We start from the raw sequence: 21,170 nt of genomic DNA, 5'->3' as shown, positions 1-21,170 counted from the left end.
TCCCCTTATTTTCTTGAGTACTTTTAGAATCTCCAATTTTAGAAAAGTTGTCTTTTGAGTTCATTTGGAAACTTTTAGTTAGCTTAGTACACATGATCTTGAATATCTTTTGTATTAGGAAAGTAGTCTAATTGCCTCTCAGCCATAGTTATTTAGGGTATTATCACGAATTAGTTACATCTATTAAGACTGCTTGGTAAGGAATGTGAATGTCCTAGGGTTTGTTTTATTATATTTTGAGGCTCGTTAGTTTATATTTATGTTTGTGTATACATCCGACCAATGGATGTCGTAGAGGGACACACTAGCACTCCCTATTGGTTTCTTGAAGTGAGGGAAGCTTTGCATTCCATATAAAATTATTGTGAGAAATGCAAGGTGGACAAATATTAAATGGACTGGTAATAAAATCAATTAAAGGACAATTTATTGACAATAATACATCTCTCAGTAGGTACCATTTGTGGAACAAATGTAGGAGGTGCTAGTGTCTTCCCTTCACATAATTGTACACCTGAAATCGGCTCAAGTACACAAACCCATGACTATCAATTACTTGGACCCCAGATTCAACTAGTTGATCAATTAATTAGTAGTAATTAATTAGGTGAATTGAACCACACCTAGGTAAATAAAAAGTTAGTGGCAACTCTATAAAACTTTAAAGAGCAAATAAAGACCAATAAATTATGTTTGGATCACTATCCCCATCGAGGCACCGGATCCCCAATCCACACTTGTTGACAGCTTGGCGACCCCAAGCTGTCAATATTCCTACACCAGAATGCATATTCTCTAAATGATTTTTGGGCTTCCTCTTCAAGTTCTGTAAAGTCAACCTATCTAGTACCATTTGAAGCACAAGCTTGTACTGGATCATAAAGGCATTGCCTAAATCCTTCCAAGTATGGATTCTTGCCCCCGGTCTAGTTGAAGGTACCATCTCGGTGCTGCTCCAATCAGGTTGTCTTGGAAACAGTGAATTAAGAGTTATCATCATGTGCATAGGCTGCCATTTTTCTGCAATACATCACTAAATGTGTCTAAGAGCAGTTCAAGCTATCATACTTTTTAAATTCGAGGGCTTTGAACTTTGTGGGATTACCACGTCTGGCACTAGACATAACTCAAAGGCATCAACCACTCCCATGTAGCTATTCCCCTCTACTCCCTTGGGCCTTTCCTCTATGATCCATACCCTGCTCATCTTCAAGAATCTCAACCAAGTGGACCTAAAAAGGGCACTTATCAATATACTATAATCTCACTATCCTCCTCTTCTTTTTCAATCTTGAATCCTTAATTGAAATCTCTCAAGAACACCAAGAGAATATCAAGAATCCCAAGAGAAATAAGCAACCCTAAGGTCTCCTCCTCCTCCCCCAAGGTATATTCTCCTCTCTCTCTCCGTCAACCTATAGGAAGCCCCTAGCTTTGTTTTTATAGAATTTTGGAAGCTAGGGTGTTGCCCTAATTACCGTCTTTCCAAAAACACCCTTAAAGAGTAATTAGACACTCTTTTCTACTATTCTTGATGTAAGAAGGATATTTCTATCAAGGACATCCTACTATCTTGGTAATAAGGGTGCATAAGCTTCAAAATGCAAAATTGAGACCCTAAAATTGCTCTAAACTCACTCGAATGTTAAAGCACTAGGAAAGATAGAAGACTCTTAGCTAATTGCTCTTAATTTTCTTTTTGCTCCTTATTTGCGCAATTAAATTGAGAATTACCCCAAATTGGCTAAACAAAATAGGGTGTCAACAATTATGCCCAAACCCCTAAAGTTACAGAAATTTTATGGTCCCAATTACTTCAATTATATGTACACCTTGGCCCAGCTTACATCAAATCTCTTGCTTTGGAAGGTAGCTGATGAATTGATCACCTCATAATTTAGTAGATTTTTGGAGCAAATTTAAGACCATTTGAACCAACATCAAAAAAGAAAATATTTGTATTTTTTTCTTCTTTCCTTTTTTTGGGTTTTTTTGGCCGTGAATGGAGGGGGTTTCATCATAAAATTGAATTTTATGAGTACCAAAATGAAAAAGTCATGTTTTTAAACTTCTAACTTCTAAGCATGATTATTCAAAAATAGTAACCCAAAAAAGTTATCTAGAAAAGGTGATGCGAGTACAGAGATAGATGGTCTAATACTCTCTTAGCCTCTCTTGAATGCATGAGTGTGTGTGTGCATGTACATGTGTATGTTTGTGTGCACGTGTGTGTGTGTGTGTGTGTGAGAGAGAGAGAGAGAGAGAGAGAGAGAGAATAATCAAGCTAAGAATTGCACATTTACCTAGAAATTGTAGAGCTGAAGCAGGTAAGTTCATTATGACATGATCAACATGCTCCCAGGTCTTTCCAAGGCACAATCCAAAGCCTCTCTTTCTCTTATTTCCGCCTTCTTTTCTCCGATCAGCTACAGAAATGCCTGCAGTGCCAGCACTTCCATTTCCTGCTGAGTAAAACGCAAAAAACAAGGTTAACTATTCCATTCAATAGAGACAGTGACTGAGACAGTATAAAATTTCAACTCCATATTAAATATGTTGAAAGCCTCTTAAAATTTTTTCCAAGCAATAATATCACAGCATGAAAATCAAAGCCTCATTCTGGTGCCAACCATACCTTCTTGACAAATTTCTGGCTGGGTTTTAAATGTAGCTGCTGCCACATCAATATTCACACACAAACCTTCCGCACACTCCTGGTCATTTAAACCATTACCCTGTACTTCCTTCTCACTGACTGCAAAAGTCATGAATATTTGATCATGCATTCACACCTTACAAGGACGGATATTAAATCCAACAAAAATATTACCAATCAACTTTTTATTTTCTGAATTTGATTCCCAATCAGCTAGTATGCTGCAATTCTCATGGGGCTTGAGGATGGGTGAATCAGATTCTGGATCAGGCTCATGAATAGGCACTGCCATCAACTGAGAAATAAATTTCCTTGCATCCATATTGTATGCACTTACACAATCATCAACTTTATTGATTTCTGCATTAATCTTCAGATAATGAATGCTATCTGGGTTTAAATCATTTGCAAACACTAGACATCCTTTCTGTGCCGCTGGGATAGCAAAAGGACCAACACCAGCGAACATATCACAAATGATCTCCCCTGCTTTGAACTGAGAAACCAACCTTAAGTGTTCATGTTCCAATCTTGAGTTCCAATACACCAAGCTGTAATCAAGCTTGAATGTTGCCCCATATTGCTTCACTTCAGTAACCATATCATTTTTACCTGCCAGAACTTCAAATTTTGGTACACGGAATTCATTTGCAATGCTTCCAACTTTATTGACAACGGTTTTAATTCTTGGTTGATTTTTCTGCAAATAATTAAGACACAAAAGAGAACATCACAAAAGATAAATGCAGGGGAAGAAAAATAGAGAAATTGAAAATATAAACAGATTGATGGTATGTAGACTTTGATCCAATCAAGAAATATGATTTGAAGAACAAAAGGAACAAGCAATGAACAAGCAAATGAAACAAAAGAAATTCACTAGATAGAGAAAGAATGTGCAATCAGGTGAAGAGACATCATCTTAACGAAATCTACGAGCCCCAAGAGAAAATCAAAAAAGCGAAATGTGTAAAAATCATCACAAGAAATCAGCACACCCTAAGAAGAGAATGCCAATCACACTGAATATCTGAAAAACACATCCCCTTGAAGTTTCCACTACCCACACACCATACAGAAGCCAGAAAATGAACCTTCTCCCACACCAAAAAATATGATAACTTCTTCCCTGAAAATATAAGCAAGTTACATTCCTTCCACAAACCCCAAAAAACCACAAATAAAGCACAATTCCATAATGCAATTCCTTCCTTCTTCCTATCAAACCCAACAAAAGATATTGCAAAAAACTCCTCCATTGTTCTTGGACAAACCCAACTTTCTCCAAAATAATTGAATAGCTTGTTCCAAATCTTCCATGCAAAATCACGATTCAAGAAAATATGTGGAGCAAATTCTGAGCACAAAGCACACATATATCTGGAGAGAGATCCTTTAAAGGCCTCCTAATCTGCAACAAGTCATTAGTATTTATCCTATCAAGCACAACCAACCAAATAAACGCTTTGATTTTAGGGCGGATTTTGGCCTTCCAAACAGCTTCGTAAACTGGAAAGGAGAAATTGATGCTAACCAAGAATTCACAAAAAGGTTTACAAGAATAAACCCCCAAAGGATCCAACAACCAAGATCGACTATCAGCTTCTGAGGATACCCGAAAATTATTCAACATAACCAACAAAGAACATAACTCAATTGTCTCCAATGATCTCCTGAGGTGAAAATCCTAAGAAGGTAAAGGACCACCCAGATCTACAATAACAAAATACATGGAATGATTCTGCTCTGAGCTCAAACAAAATAGGTGAGGAAAAGAGGTGGACAAATCAATATTCCCCAACCAAAGGTCTTCCCAAAAACAGATATTGAAGCCCTTACCCGACACGAATTTAGTATGAAGAATAAAGAGAGGATAAAACTGGGAAATAGATTTCCACAGACTTTCCGAAGAACATCTAGAACCCAAATTAGTATACCACCCATTCCCATCAAGTCCACACTTGCTTTTGATAGCTTTATGCCACAAAGAAGAATCCTCTAGTGGAAACTGTCAAAGTCATTTAGCCAATAGAGTCGTGTAAGAAGACACCAAATTTCCAAGACCCAAACCACCTCCTGCTTAGACCTACAAACCACCTCCCATCTAACCAAATAATCCCTAAAACCCTCTACCCTTGACCAGAGAAAATTTCTCATAATTCTCTCAATCTTACATGTGACTTCAGCTAGAATTTTGAGCATAGAAATAAAATACAACAGGGGTATAGAAAGAAAAGCCTGAATTAGGGCAATCCTCCTTCCCAAAGAAAAAAAGAGCTCCCTTCCACCCATCTAAATTCTTGGACACTCTCTCCATCACCGGATCCCAAAAACTAACTGATCTAGGATTACCCCCCAAAGGAACCCCAAGATAGGACAATGGCCACTCCAACTCAACATCCCCTACCTCCAAAGCTCACTACCTGACAAGCTTTGCAAGCAAGTTAATTGTCGTGATACCACTCTTCCCCAAATTAATCTTAAAGCCCTAACACCCTCAAAAATATAGAGAAGCCCCAATATGTTTAATAAAGAAGGCCTATGATCCTCTAAGAAGAAGATAGTATCATCAGCAAACTGAAGGTGTGACGCCACAATCTCCTCCCTTCCCACTCCTGGACCTTTCACTAAGCTTCTATCCATCGCCTTATCAACTATCCTACTCAAAACATCAGCCACTAAAACAAACAAAAAATGGGAAAATAGGATCCCCTTGTCTATTCCCCCTTGTGGCCCTAAACCAAGATTTAGCCTCACCATTCACTATCACTGAATAATTCACGTTAGACATACAGCCTTTCATCCATCTATCCCATCTCTCTCTCCAAACCCCTTCCTCACAAAAATCTTATCCAAAAAGTTCCGACTCACTCTATCATAAGCTTTTTCAAAATCCAACTTAAAAATGAGCCCCTTCTTCTTCCTCCTGCTAATGTCCTCAACGACTTCATTCACAATCAAAATGGCATCCCCGATCTATCTCCCCCCCCCCCCCCCTCTCTAACAAAAGCACTCTGAGCCTTAGAAATAGTCTTATCAAGCACCACACTCAACCAAATAGTACTTTAGTGATTATTTTATAAACAATGGATACTAGACTAATAGGTCTACAATAATAAATCTTAATAGATCTACTTTTCTTCAGCACTAAAGTAAGTAATAAAGATAGAGTTAGTGCTCTTACTTAAAGTCCCATTCCAATAGAATTTATTGAAAACCTTCATCAAGCCATTCTTCACTGCCACCCAACAATCTTGATAGAAAGCTAGATTAAAACTATCTAGCCCAGGAGCTTTATCCCTCTCCTTCCCAAAAAGGTAGCCGTAACTTCCTCGTCCTCAAAAGGTCTCTCCAACCAAGCTATCCTATCAACATAGAAAGGATCCCACTCCAACCCTTCCACCATTAATCTACTCTCATCCTCCTCAGAATACAAATTAAAATAAAAATTAGTGATCTCAAAGGAAATCCTACAAGAATCCGAGATAATAATCCCCCAATCCCCATAAATTAGCCCTTATATCTTATATCTTATATAATACTAGAATATATCATACACAACAATGGCTGCTCCCACTCCTGCTCTTGGCCTCCCTCTCCCCTTCCCCTGCTTGGTATCATATGGTTCACAAAATATCTCCCTTAGGAGAAATTACAGCATTTGGAGGGTGGTGTCAAAAGTTCTCAAAAAGAAATGCCACCACAAGTTCACTGTAATGAAGATTGGATTAGGTTATGATATGCCAAGCGAATCAGATTGAAGGAAAATCCTTCGATCTGCATATAGATAAGGACAAGGGGAGATCATTGTTGCTCGTGGTCGAGAAGAATGATGTTCATAACAGAAGGGTTGGTTAAGTTCTCAGAAGAGGCCGTTTTGTAGTTTGTCAAAGGATTGATGGTTTTTGGTCAAATGGAGAGGGGTTTTTGGAGTTTTCACAAGGGTACTACAAATTATTGGCTGTCGATTAGGTGGACGAAGGTCAGAAAGTTGCTGGAGTTAGGATTGGGCTGGAATTGTAAGAGATTTTCTGTGTTCATTCCCAGCGGCACAAAATGAGAGGGACGGATAAGATTCGCAAATGTTTTCTGCAACTTGGTGAAGGAGTTACAGAAAGATTTGGGAGTTATGGCAGCAGATGGTCATCCACATTTCAGAATGTGGAGGCAGGTCGTGCTGGAAAGTAATATATACGGAGGCGAGGGACACAATAGTAAAGCCCTCTCTAGAGATCGGGTTATTGGCAGCAATTGCGGAGCGTAGATGCTGTAGATGTGGAGGTGTAGTTCAGATGAACAAAGCTGAGCTTCCAAAGTCAGCAGCAGTTACCGTTAATCTGCCCAAACCAACCATAGCCAACCAGTTGTCAAACAGTCAGCAGCCTCTGAAGGCTGCAATCTTCGTCAAACAGTTGGAATTACCTGAGAAGGTTAGCTAGGATTCCGACGGAGGAGTTGTTCATTTCAGAGGCTGCTAGGGATGCATTCAGTGGGGAGGAAGCAAAGAGAAATAGACTGAGAGGTATAATTCTTGTTTTGGACCTGGCCCAACTAATTGATAAGGGGGGTATTTCTTTTTTATATAAACTGAGCCATTTACTTGAGCAAGCACAAGAGTTAGGTTTATCCAAGTTGCACTCTAATAAGGAGTCTAGGGCAGGTCCTCATTCATTCCTTGGGTTCTATGCAGAAGGTGAATGGAAAAGCTCAAGATGCTGGACAGGGAAATGGGGAATCTGACAAGTCAGATCCGGATTTCAAGAACGGGAAGAGCCAGATTTCAGTCCTTAAGAGCTCAGGAAACAAGCAGTGGGAAGGAGAAGGTTAAACTTCAAGTTCAGAATCCATCACTCCAAACTTCAAGTTGAGCTGATCAAACTCTGGTACATACCCATACTATTAATAGTTTGGAACTAGAATTAGACTATGGTATTAAAAATGTAACAAAGCTGGAAGTGTCCAAAAATTTTTTTTTTGGGGGGGGGGGAGGGGGGTTAAGATGTAAAAACCCAGGAGCTATTATGGGGGAGATTGATGCAATTTCGTGCCCAAATTTTGATAGATTAGAGGGCAGTAAGGTGTATGCTTGCCAGAAGTTAGTTCGTATAAGCGCCGAGATGAGGAAGGTTTTTTATGAGGAGAGAAAATTCTGGTGTGGCAGGGACAAAGCTTTTAAGGAGAGACTCCAGAGAAGAATTTAGCATGGTGGAAGACTCCCTTACAAAGGAGGTCAGGTGCAGCAATGGGGAAAGGAAAGAAAAGGAGGTTAAGAAATAAGTGGATATTTCAGATTCAGAAAGTAAAGATTTGAGAGACTTTGACTCTCGTGGGGGGTTATTGTTGGATGAGATTCAGAAACAATATGGGTATGCTTCTAAATTCTGATTATTGCGACGAAGTAGGGGATTTATCTTATGTTCATCCTGCCCCCTTGGAAAGTTTGGAGGGAGTGTCTAAATTTGAAAATAATGGTTTAGTAAACAATTCACAGCATAGGGATTGAATATTGCCTATTCCTGTGGAAGAAATTCCCAAGGAGGATTTAGAAGCTCAAGATCTTTTGGATTAGCTGGATTTAAAGTTGAGTGATATTGGAGGAAATGAGGTTTGCTTGGATGGTCTCAAAAGTCATAAATTGAAGGGTCAAAGAGAATTAGCAAGTTTGAAGAGTTCGGTAAATTACGATTGAAAGGATATGAAAAGGGGCTTTATTGGTTAATTTTATCTAGCTTCATAGTATGATCTTTGGTTTTTTTTGTTTTAATTTTAATTTTTATTTATTTTTCTCTGTTTTTTTGGTGGAATCCTTCTCCCCACACGTTTTACCTTCTTTTTTCCCTAGCTAATATACTTCATTTTATTATCAAAAAAAATCTAGATTCATTATTTTAAGTAAATGTATAGTTTTTTAACATATTGGCAATACAAATTGCTGGCTGCAGAAGGTGAAATAAGAATAAGTGGAGCAGAAAAAAAAACAACTGAAAAAAAGATAAATCAGTCTCGATTTGGTGATACCAAAATTTATCAGAGGAAATGCAATTATGCTGATGATGACTAATTTCCAATCCAAACACGTGAATAAGAAAATAACTTCTTAATTGAAGTTATTGAACAGGACAATGCATATGTGAAAACAATAACTGAAAAAAAGGAAAATCAGTGCCAACTTGACATACCAAAATTTATCAGAGGAAATGTAACTATGCAAATGATGACTAATTTCCAAATTCCAATCCAAAAACTTGCATAAGAAAATAACTTCTTGCACAATGCAATTGAAAGGGCTAAAGTTTATTTTGCACAGAAGGAATTAAAGATGCTGAATACAACAAAATTAAATGTCTCAATTGGAAATAGGTTAGGAATGCAGCAGGAAATGCATGAAGGCCTGAAAAGATACTGAAACATACATCATAAATAACCTTCGCAATAACATCCTTGTAAGGAAGCAGTTCACCTGTGATATTTAGATGGGCAATATGACCTGCATAAATTTCCCTCATCAGAAATTGCACTAGGAGATTTTGAAAATGTGGTACTATTAATAGTAATCAAAGGTGAGGTAACTAAAAAATTGCATTACAAAAAATTAAACATTCACAGAAAAACTCTTCTAACAAAAACCATGGTTAACTGCAAGAAGAAAGTGAGTGAAAAGGAAGCTAAGGATCAAAGACGTTGATGGAATACTTAACTATTGTTTCAAAAGATGAAGGTACCTCAACTCCAGAAGGTAGAAGCTGCTTCAATATATGGTCTGTAATCAAATTAATCACTCACTCAGTCAGCCTACAATAAGAAGATCTTTAAAGAAAAATCTGAACAAGAGTCAAAAATATCATTACAAATAAAATTCAAAATGAAAATATGAGTATACGGGCCTCTAAGAAGCACCAATACTGACACGAGATATGGGTATGACACAACACTGACATGGCAATATGACAATTTCAAAATGAGGATACAACATGGCAGGGATACATCAATTAATATAAAAAAAAATATGCGCGTGCACATTTTTCGTTTTAGGAGGAGTTGGGCTTGCAACATCAAAAATATTCCCATGGAATGACATTCCCGGAAATTTTAGGGCAACTGGATGCCTAACTCATAGGAATAATTTTGTTTGGTTCACATTGTAAGATTCCCAAGAATGTGCATAGGATTCCCATGTCAACGTCTGGTTCAACATGGGAATCGTGGCAGACGTTTCAAGAAGATGATTGTTGTACTCTTGACACGTGTGTAACCACAGTATGAAAAATAATTATATTTTCAACACAATAAACTACTAATAATACATAATTAAATCCATGCCTAAAATTTTCGACAATCATAAATTACAAAAATTTAATATTTAAATAATCAATTAACCAAAATGTATGAGGGTAATATAGTGTCTAAATTATAGCCATTATATTAAATTGTTATAACATAATAGTAATCTTACTTTCATTTTATTAATAACTTATTTTTTAAATATAATAAAAGAATGTGATAATATTATATTATAGGGCATTTTTGTCAAGCTTGCCACAATAGTGAGCGCAACACTATTAAGTCCAAATAGTAGGATTTCCATGCAAATGGGTTTCCAATGAAACTTCCTCATGGGGGAAGGTGGGAATAGGCTGCCCATGTTTTGTGGGAATCCTTTCATTCCAAATAAAATTCCTGCCAAGTCAGCTTCCCATGCTCAAACAAATGTGAGATAAGATATCACGGACATCACATTACCAAAAATCTTGAAAGATGCAAAAAAACAACACAAGGCATGGCTGATGGTGGACAATGGGCATGGCTCATCAAGAAATTTAATTTTTTAAAGGCAATGGCTTTAGAGAGAGGGGGAATTCTATGGGCTGGGAGGTCCAATGATGCTCTACAACATAGTGATGCTAGGGCTCCAAGTATGCTTTGTGATCGTAGAATACCCTTAAAATTAAAAGGGAAGTTTTATAGGACGACTATAAGACCAGCTATGTTATACGGATCAAAATGTTGAGCGACGAAAAAACAGAATATCCAAAAAGTAAAAGTTGCTAAGATGAGAATGCTTATGAGTGGCATAACATTTCAGGATAAATTAAGGAATGAACATGTTCGCAGTAAGTTAGGTGTAGCTCCTATAGAAGATAAGATAAGAGAGAGACGACTTAGATGGTATGGACACTTGCAACGTAGGCCACATAGTGCGCCAATGAAGAATAGTGAGTTAGTTATTGGGGGGGGCAGTAAGAGAAGTAGGGATCGACTTAAATAACTTGGAATGAGATAGTGAATAAGGATTTAATAGCCCTGAATCTATCAAAAGAAATGGTCCATGATCGCATAAATTGGCGAAAAATGATTCATACAGCCGATCCCACCTAGTGGGACTTAAGGTTTGGTTTTGTTGTTGTTGTTGTTGTTGTTGTTGTACAGGTCCCTACCCTAGTTTCTACTAGACTCTTTTATGTAAAGGAAAGATAATATGTCAATGAATCCAAGCATGGCCCAATTATATACCTAGTTCCCATATATTTTCTAGAGCTTGCTTCCTGTGTTTACCCGTGTCACTTCCCTGCTACCCTCTCCTTCTTTGATAACTAAAATAGGGCAACCTAATTAACCATGAATTTGTTACTCCATCAAAGAATCAATCCCCACAATTGAGTTCAAACAATTGTTTGACTCACCATTGCAACAACTAGTTCATTAAAAACTACTCTTGATAAAAACTATAAACGACATTAATATCAAAGCAATATCTTAGAGAATGATTACATGCAAAAATGAACTTAATGGAAAATATTACACATGGTTATATTTATGAAAAGAAATATATGCACTATTGCACTTTTTGAAATCAAAGAGAACACAGTCCCAAGTACCACCTGGTTCACCATAATGAAAATTTAAACAAATAATCCAACCAAAAGGTCCAAAACTCAATAAACGGGACTTAAACACTTGGAGTTTCTTCCAATCTTGTCTAATAGATTTAGCTGACAGGCCATGCAGAAGTTTCAAGAGGATGATCATATCTCACCGTCATATGTGTTACATTAGAAATTGCAACACAATGAATGTATACCATTCATGATTTTATAAAGTGCAACTGAGAAGATATCAAAGCATCCTCTTTGTCCTGGTTTTCAATCGTTTTATTTTTCAGAACGCGCATGTGTTATAAAAATTACTGCTCATGGAGCATGGCATTTATATATGTAAGTTCCGCATTTACTACCAAAAAAAATGTTCCACATTAGAAACTTGGTCGAAATGTAATTTGTAAGATGTTCAATTACTTGAAATATGAGCAAAGTCCACATTCATTTAGCCAATCCTCCAGTTTTGTGCAAGCATTTGGCTAACAGAAATAAATAAATAAACAATTAAAACCAAGAATTTGTTGCAATGTGTTGAAACAGAATCCAACTTACCTGCACCCCAATAGGAATAACCAAGTGTCAATGAATAGGGAACTACTTCAATCTTGCATAGCTCCTTCAGTTTGTCAAGAATTTGTTCTGGGATATCAGATAACTCTACTTCACATCAAAAGATTCCATTAGTTAAAATTAGCCAGGCATTGTCAATTAAAACGATACATAGTTTACAAGAAACATGATCAGATATCATAACCACCAAGTTTTACATTAAAATACCATTTCGTTCACAGAATCTAAGATACCTCTTGGAATGATATATTCTAAGAATCCTACTTTCAAGAATGAGATACATCTCATAGGAATGTTTTTGTTTGGTTGTGCAACAGGATTGCAGGAAATGTGATATTACAACCACATATATTTTACATCTCATGGGAATACTTTCTGTTCCTCCACATTGAAGAGACTCTGACTAGGGGATCTTTGTGAAAGTTATTAAAAAGAATGGGGGACAACTATAACCAGACTATGTTTCAAGAGAGTGCTTACATGCACATATGAAATTAGAAGTCAAGTCATGATTTCTATAAGTAAGGTTCTGAAAGCAACAATGGGCATGTCAATCACCAGTGGATGTCGCTTAGACACAGCCCACAAATTCTATACAAGCCAGAAACGGAGTGATTAAGACCTGTATCTAGAGGCTCAACTAAACTTCAGTTGAACCTGAGGTATATGTTACAGTGATCAATAAGGCAACTGACAAGGCCTATTACCTAGGCTCAACTAGACATCTTTCCATCAAGATTCAACCATAAACGAATGCAACACATGCACAACATTCAACATCCTATTTTCATAACTTCCACTGAGATAATAATATAAGATAAATATAGATGACCCAACTTTGAGAGTAAAAATATGGAAAGTTTAAACAACAATGAGTCAATTATTATAAACTTCAGAATAAATTTACAAATTTACCATTTCTTATTGGTATTAATATCAAATTTTTCAGATGTTTTCTTACCAGGAGTTTGAACCCTTTCTGATAATATGACATAACGATTTTTTTCTGATGTTGGATCTTCAGTGATAGGTTTAATGCGGGCCTTGTCAAGCAAGTATCTACAAGAAAAGACAATAGAAGCATTGTTCATTGCTTCATGAAGTGAAGATATAACAAAACACAAAAATATATGCAAGCAAAGGGCTTCTATTCCCATTTTTTTCTTTTCAAAGCTCCTGCTTCTTCCTGTAAAACCAGATAACTTGAGAAAATCTCCTCTCCTATTTCCCCTCAAAAAGCACCACAGTAATTAATAAGTCGAAAGATCTTTTTATCAGTGGTACATCAATGCATAACATAACATATAATGTGAAATAAAGGACAATTTGTCCCAGGGTATTCTCTATGGCAAATGCCAGAATGACTTTACTGACATCATGGATGGACATTGTACCAACTACCAACTAATTGATGCTCATATATTTATTTTTCTCTACATGAAGTTCTTGAAGATTGCAAATTCTATTGCAGCAATCTTTTCTTGTCTTTCAGTGAAGGAGTATTAACAACTAGCATAATTTTGTGTACATTCTTAGAACAAACTAGCAAAGACAAGGAAAGAAGAAATGGGGGACGTCTCCGATAATGACAGTGAAGTCCTTAGTGACTTTTGTGAGTGAGGTTTGCTTTTGGATGAGATTCAGGAACAATATGGACATGTTTCCGTCTGATCCACTTGGGGATTTATAGTATGTAGCACTATGTACCACCACTTCCTAGTAAGAAATAGAAGGGATTAATATTTTTGAAAATGATGGAATGCGTGAGCAGCAAATGTGCAATGCCCACCCTTGTGGAGGAGATATCTGGGAAGGACCTAGAAGCTCAGCATTTGATGGATAAGTTGGACTTGTGGTTGTCTGACCCTCGAGGAAACGAACTTCTGCTCAATGGTGGTAAGAGTAAGGTGAAGAAGAGCCAGACAGAAGTAGCCAATTTGAGGTGTTTGGCGAACTACGACGGAAAGAATTTGAAGAGGGATTTCGTTGGTTAATTCTAGTTAGTTTTTTATTTATTTTAAATTTTTATCTTTTTTGTATATTTTATTTTAAATTTTTTGAGGATTTTCCTATCCCCACCTAGAATGTACTTCACTTTCTTAATATATCTTCTTTTTTATTTATAATTATTTTAAAAAAAACTTCTCAGCTCATTTAGCTGCTAAGGCAGAGCACACAGAACTGTGATAGAGAATGCTAACTTTTCTTCTGTCACATGATTGGAAATTTATAAAAAATAAATGCTTGTTTTACAGAACGATACTTGTTTTATAGAATGATAGCAACAACTTTGAAGTCCTCAATTCTTGAAACATCTCAAGGAAAGAAGTAAAAAGTGCAACTTTATTATCCATTTGAAACTGCAACTATGCTAATTTTACACACAATGGCCTATGTACCAAAATAACAACTTTATGCATGTTTAATAGTACTGAAAACTTCCCCCCAAATGATAGAGCTACATATATTTCCCTCCCCTTTTTTCTATAGTTTCCATTCCTATGTCAACATCATGGATAAGATGACTAGCAGAGCATGGTGGCACCACTAGTCTATCCCTTGTAATTAAAAAAACTGGCTAAAATAGAACCACCTCAGTGAAAAAAAAAATAAGTATAAAAAAGAAAAGTAGCAGAATAAAATATAAAAAACATTATGCTTTGACCTTCCAAAATTTTCCAATCAGTCTGTAATAACGAAACATTTATAATTAACTGCACTGTAGTACTCTTCGAGTTAGTTTGAGGGCTTAAGATTAATTTAGGGAAATGTGGTTTAGTTGCTACGAATTTGAGTCCAGAGGTGACTTCTAGATTGGCTGCACTCGCAGGATGTGAGACTTCACAATGGCCTTTGTTTTATACTTTTATTTAGGAGTTCCTTTACATGGGAATCCTTGGTCTGTGAAGTTTTGAGATCTGGTCATCGCTAAGGCGTCTAAACGCCTAGATGGGAGGAAGGGCCCACTCTTGGCTTTGGGGGGTCATGTTATTCAAATTCAAGCATGTCTTTATTTGATCCCTCGTATTTTCATTCCATGTTTAAGATTCCAGATGGGGTGGCCCATAAACTTGAGAGGATTATGCAAGATTTCCTTGGTCAAGGGTAGGTGAGATGAGGGACCATCTCGTAAGTTGGGAACTGGTTCTTAGGTCTATGGGTGGAGGGTGGTTTGGTTTTTGGTAAGTTGGTCTCTATAAACATTGCTTTGGTGGGTAAAATTGTTATGGTAGTTTCCTTTAGAAATTGATCCTCATTGGCATATAGTCATTAAAAGTATATTTGGTTTGCAAGAAAATGGGTGGGATGCTAATTTTATAACTAGAGCGTCACATTTAACTCCATGGAAATTCATCTGATATGTCTTTTTTCTTCCCCTTATCATTCTTGGAAAGATGTTTGGCTTGGGAATGCTTGCTTGTCTAGTACTTTGCCTTCCATTTCCGTCTCCCTTTGTGTTGTGATGTTCTTGTTTCTTCTTTTCTTGTTTTGGAATGCGCTAAAGTTTCTTGGGAATTTCAGTTTCGTTGTAATCATATAGATATAGAGGTGGAAGAACTTTCTTCTGTCCTAAGGTTTTTTTTTTTTCTTTTTTGATAACAAAAGAAGAATTCAGTAATAGAATAAGAATATAAAGCTAGGAGAATAAGACATCTCCTTAACAAAGTCTGGAAAATCCAGACTAAAAACACAAACGAACAACCTACAGACTAAAGAACAAAAGAGAAAAAACACATGACGCCAATCACACTATCAGTAAAGCTCACACCATTAAAAAATTCCCTTGTCCCACACACCAAAGAGAAGCCAAATAATGTATCTTTTCCCAAACCAGCAACTGAGCCAACTTCTTCCCTAAAAAGAGGCAGACATTACGCTCCATCCACAACCCCCAAATACACACACACACATTTCCAAAGCGCTGCCCTTTCCTTTTTCCTGCCAAAAAATCCTCCACTGTCTTAGAACTCACCCAACATTCGCCTAAGATACCAAATAACTTATTATAAACACTCCAAGCATAGCCACAATGAATGAACAAATGCAATGGTGATTCTAAACAATTAAAGCATAGAACCCGTATGTCTGGAGATATAGCCTTCAAAGGTCCCCTAACCTGCAGCAAGTGATTGGTATTAATTTAATCAAGCGCAACCAACTAGATAAAAGCCTTAATTTTAAAGGGGACTTTGGCCTTCCAAATGGAACTATAGAGAGGAAAAATAAAAATTCAACCTATTCAAAAATTCAGAAAAAGATTTGCACAAATAAACCCCCAAAGGACCCAAAGACCAAGACTGCCTATCCTCCTCTAAAGAAAAACGACAGTTATTCAACAATACTAGCAAAGAGGATATCTCTCCCATATCCCTATCATTTAACGATCTATGAAATTGAAAATCCCAAGAAGGCAAAGAACCACATGGATCAACAACAAAAGAAGAAATGGACTCATCCTGCCCTGAGCTTAGGCAGAAAAGGCATGGAAAAGAGGTGAACAAAACTACATTCCCCAACCAAGGATCTTTCCAAAAAATGATTTTTATATCTCTACCCACCAGGAATTTAATATGGGGAATGAGGAAGGGATAACTCTGAGAGATTGCTTTCCATGGACTTTCCAAGGAACATCTAAACCTCAAATTAGTATCCCACCCATTCTTGTGTAATCCATACTTTTAAAAACCAAATGCCACAGAGAGGAATTCTCTAGCAGAAAACACCACAGCCATTTAGCCAAGAGGGCTGTGTTTTTAGACATCAAATTTCCAATACCCAAACCACCTTCCTGTTTAGACCTAACCACCACTCCCCAACTAACCCAATGATCCCTAGTACCCCCTACCCCTGACCACAAAAAATCCCTCATAATCTTCTTAATCTTACTAGCAACCCCCACCAGAATCTTAAAATCGAAAGAAAATATAGAGGGATACTAGAAATACAGGCCTAGATAAGAATAATTCTACCACCAAGAGAAAAAAGGGCACCTTTCCACCCATCCAGTCTCTTAGAAACCCTTTCCACAATAGGATCCCAAAAGCTAGCAGATCTAGGATTACCCCTCAAACGAACCCCAAGATAGGACAGCAGCCATTCCAAAACACTACACCCCACCTCCACAAAAAGCTCCCTAACATTCTCAACAGCCATATTGACAGCCGCGATACCGCTCTTACCCACATTAATCTTGAGCCCAAAAATATTCTTGAAAACGTGAAGGAGACCCAAAATATTCTTAAAGTATCGTTCATGATCCTCTAGAAAAAAGGTAGTGTCATCAGCGAATTGAAGGTATGAAACCTTAACCCCCTCTCTCCCCACTTCCAAGTCTTTCACTAAACTACTATCCACTGCCCTATCCACCATCCTACTCAAAGAATCAGCCACTAAAACAAACAAAAATGGTGAAAGAGGATCACGTAGCCTAATCCTTCTCATAGCCTTAAACCAAGATTTAGACTCACCATTTACTACCACCGAGTAGCCCACATTAAGCAAACAGCCTCTAATCCAACTCCATCATCTCTCTCCAACCCCCTTCCTCACAAAAATCTTATCCAGGAACTTCCAGTTCACTTTATCATAAGCTTTAAATCCAACTTAAAGACAATACCCTTCTTCCTCCTCCTCCAAATATCCGCCACAACCTCATTAGCAACCAAAATGGCATCCACAATTTGCCTACCCCCCCCCCCCCAACAAATGCACTTTGAGCCTTAGAAATAGTCCTATCAAGAACATACTCAGCCTATTAGCTAACACTTTAGTGATGATTTTATAAACACTGGAACTTGATTATTTTCATTATACGCATCGTGGGGATGGTAGGGTATAAGGTTGGAATAATTCAGCTAGTTCCAATCCCGAGAAAAGGAGGAGGGTTTGCGTTAGGTAACTGATAGCTAGCATAAAACTTGTCAAGTCACTTCCTTACCAATTAAGGATGTGTACGATGGAGTAATGACCAACATTAGGACTACAAATGGAGAGGCTAGGAAATTTACAATCACAATAGGGGTACATCAAGGATTTTCTTTGAACCCTTCTCTTTTTGCTCTAATGATGGATGAACTTACTAGGATTATCCAAGCTGAGGTTCCGTGGTGTATGTTGTTTGCAAATGATATTGTTTTGATGGATGAAACTAGGGGTGGAGTAGAATCTAAAAAAGTTAGAATGATGGAGAGAAACTTTAGAATTTAAAGGTTTTAAGATAAGTAGAAATAATACAGAATATATGAAATGTAATTTCAATCATAGTAGGAAGAATTTTGGAGAAAAGGTTAAACTTTATGGTCAAGAAATCAATAACGCTAGCAGATTTTGATACCTTGAATCTATTATGCAAGCTGAAGGAGAAATTGAAAAAGATGCAATGCATAGAGTTAAAACAGGCTAGGTAATATAGAGAAGTAGTTTGAGTGTGTTGTGTAAACGTATAATACCCTTAAAATTAAAAGGGAAGTTATATAAGACAGTTGTAAGACCAGCTATACTATATGGATCACAATGTTGGGCAACTAAGAAACAACATATCCAAAAAGTAAAGTTTGTCGAGATGAGAATGCTAAGATGGATCAGCAATATAACATTAAAAGATAAACTAAGAAATGAATATATTTGCGGTGAGTTAGGCGTAACTCCTGTAAAAGATAAGATAAAGGGGAGGAGGCGAGGACGACTCAAATGGTTTAGACATCTTTAACGTACGCTAAATAGTTCGCCAATGAGGAGGAGTGAACTAGTTACCATAAGAGACACTAGAAAGGATAGAGGTAGACCTAAAATAACTTGAAATAAGATAGAGAGTAAGGATTTAATAATCCTAAATTTGTCGGAGGAGATTGCTCATGATTGTGTAAATTGTCCAAAAAGGATTCATGTAGCCAACCCCACCTAGTGGAACTTAAGGTTTGGTTGGTTGTTGTTTTGTTGTGGTATTCTCATTGTGGGGATGGTAGGATATGGGGTTTGAATAATTCTAATGTTTTCACTCATAAATAATTCTATTCTCATCTAAAATAGGTCTTCCCATTCTTTTCTTCTTGCTAATAAATTGTGGAAAGCTAAAGTTCCTTCAAAGGTTAAGGCTTTTTTGTGGATTTCCCTTCTCAACAGAGTTACACCAATGATAAGTTGTAGGATTGAAGACCACACAAGGATTTGTCACCAAATTGTGTCTTATACTTTCGTTCCATGGTAGTAATGCGAATCACGGTCATTTATTTTTACACTACTCCATAGCGTAATGTTTATGGAACAAGCTATTTAGTTTATTGCGAGAGTGTTGGGTGAGTCCCAATTCTTTGGGGACTTTCTTGATGGTAAGGCGTAAAAGCATTGAGTTTTTTTGTGATGTTCTATTCTGTGCTGTTATTCGAATTATATGGCTAGAGATAAATGCCCAGATTCCTACGGAAGTGCTTTGTGATAGAATTGTGTTTTTGTTGTCCTTGTGGGCGTTCTCTACGGGGTGTTTTTGCTATACAGCTTCTTCCTAACTTCCAACAGGATTGGCTCGCTATTTTGACTTAAGCCTTGGGTTTCGTCTTGTTTAGGAATCCTCATCCTCTTTGTACATTCTTCTTTCTTCATAGATTTCTTCTTCTATTGAAAAAAATAAAATAAAATAAAAAGTATATACCATGAGTTGCTCAGAATATGCATAAAATCAATCTTGAGAACCGTTTTGTTAAGTTAATGGGAGCATATAATACAATCCACGGACGCAGGGAGACAGAAAATTTTCAACGGTCTACAAAGCGAGTCCAACATAGATTGTTTAGTAGCCTACTGAAAAGAAAACATACCCATTTAGTACTCTGCTGACGCTCCCGCAGAGTTCGCGAGGAATTCGAAGAGCCCATAATTGCAGATGCACATCGAACTTGCTTTCGTCCAACATTGCATCACCCACTGTAAACCCACAACAATCAATAAACAAAGACACTTTTTTTTTTTTGTTAAAAAAACCTCCGAGGTTTAAACACAGTGATGCACGGACGAAGAAATCTACTTGGGGTTTATATGCTTCCAGCAGTGGTTGCTCCTTCAAGAGCAATGATTTCAGTTTAAGCTGCTGAGAGGGCTCCTCTCTTCTCCTCTCCAAGAAAGAGTGCCTCTACCGGTGAGAGGAGAGAAGGTAATTGGCCTGAAGCCCTGCCAAGCCGCCGCCGCCGCCGCTCTCCACTTTCTCTTTCCGGCTGATGCCAACCGGTGAAACAGGGTCCAGGGAGGCGAGTATGTTCCTGCTAATTTTCCCTTTGGCGGCGACCTGCGAGCGACACCCCTTAAAAGATAAAAAAAAAAACATTGACGTCCCTTAAAAGATTTTAAACTTTTTAGAAAAATTTCTTTAAATTTATCAAAAATATATATTTTTTAAAAAAAGTTAACAAAAAAAAAATTTAGGATACAAGTGTCCCAACAATTAAATATTAAAAAAAAATTTAAAATTTTTAAAATGTCAAATAGGTTTGTAAGATTTTTAAAACCTTAAAAAAATCTTATCTTTTTGTCAAATTTTAACAGAAATTAATTTATTTTATCCAATAAAAATTAAATTGTTATTGCAATCATATTTTTAAAATAAAATTAGTTTTAAAAGCACATGTGAATTTGAAAATTTTATATTAAAACATATTTTGAAGTTTGAATTTTGATGTTTAAATTTAGATTTATATGAATTTAAAAATTACTTAATTTTATATTGTGTTTTGCTCAAATCTACACAATTTCAAATTCAAGCCTCGAAAATTTAAAATCCATGCTCATAGGTACAATGTAAATATTTTTTACACAATAAAATTATAAATTATAAAAAATATGAAATAAATTAAAATTTAATTTTTGCTTCAACCATCACACTACTCTTACTATATAATTTTTAAAAAAATTTAAATTACTATTATTTGGCTTTAGAATATATTACATTATATAGGTTATATGCATATATTTTAACTCTCTCCTTAAAAATAAGGGTAAAAGATACTAATTTTTCTAGAGATTTGACAAAAAAATAATAATTTTTTTGAGATTTCAAAATTTTCAAAAATCTCATCTAA

At 36.6% G+C, this 21,170-nt stretch overlaps 1 protein-coding gene across 3 annotated transcripts in view; it reads right to left on the bottom strand.

Annotated features, from left to right (window-relative positions):
* Positions 1-20,413, bottom strand: part of LOC131157675 (tRNA (guanine(37)-N1)-methyltransferase 2) — a 44,363-nt gene extending 23,950 nt beyond the window's left edge. Inside the window, exons 1-9 of one of the 3 annotated variants that reach the window (XM_058112007.1) lie at positions 20,123-20,413; positions 19,917-20,022; positions 13,064-13,161; positions 12,085-12,189; positions 9,356-9,416; positions 9,070-9,145; positions 2,831-3,356; positions 2,636-2,755; positions 2,304-2,465 (exon numbers count right to left, since the gene is read on the bottom strand). In XM_058112007.1, the coding sequence (XP_057967990.1) occupies positions 2,304-2,465; positions 2,636-2,755; positions 2,831-3,356; positions 9,070-9,145; positions 9,356-9,416; positions 12,085-12,189; positions 13,064-13,161; positions 19,917-20,022; position 20,123 (1,255 nt within the window). In that variant the 5' untranslated portion in view covers positions 20,124-20,413. Of the gene's footprint in view, positions 1-2,303; positions 2,466-2,635; positions 2,756-2,830; positions 3,357-9,069; positions 9,146-9,355; positions 9,417-12,084; positions 12,193-13,063; positions 13,162-19,916; positions 20,023-20,122 lie in introns of all 3 variants that reach the window. The other 2 variants (XM_058112005.1, XM_058112006.1) reach the window with 2 other exon arrangements.
* Between the last annotated feature and the right edge of the window lie 757 nt (positions 20,414-21,170).

This window comes from Malania oleifera, chromosome 6, assembly GCF_029873635.1.
Source record: "Malania oleifera isolate guangnan ecotype guangnan chromosome 6, ASM2987363v1, whole genome shotgun sequence".
NCBI lineage: Eukaryota > Viridiplantae > Streptophyta > Magnoliopsida > Santalales > Ximeniaceae > Malania > Malania oleifera.
Note: the sequence above shows the minus strand (reverse complement) of the source record. Positions and strands in the feature narration are given on the sequence as shown.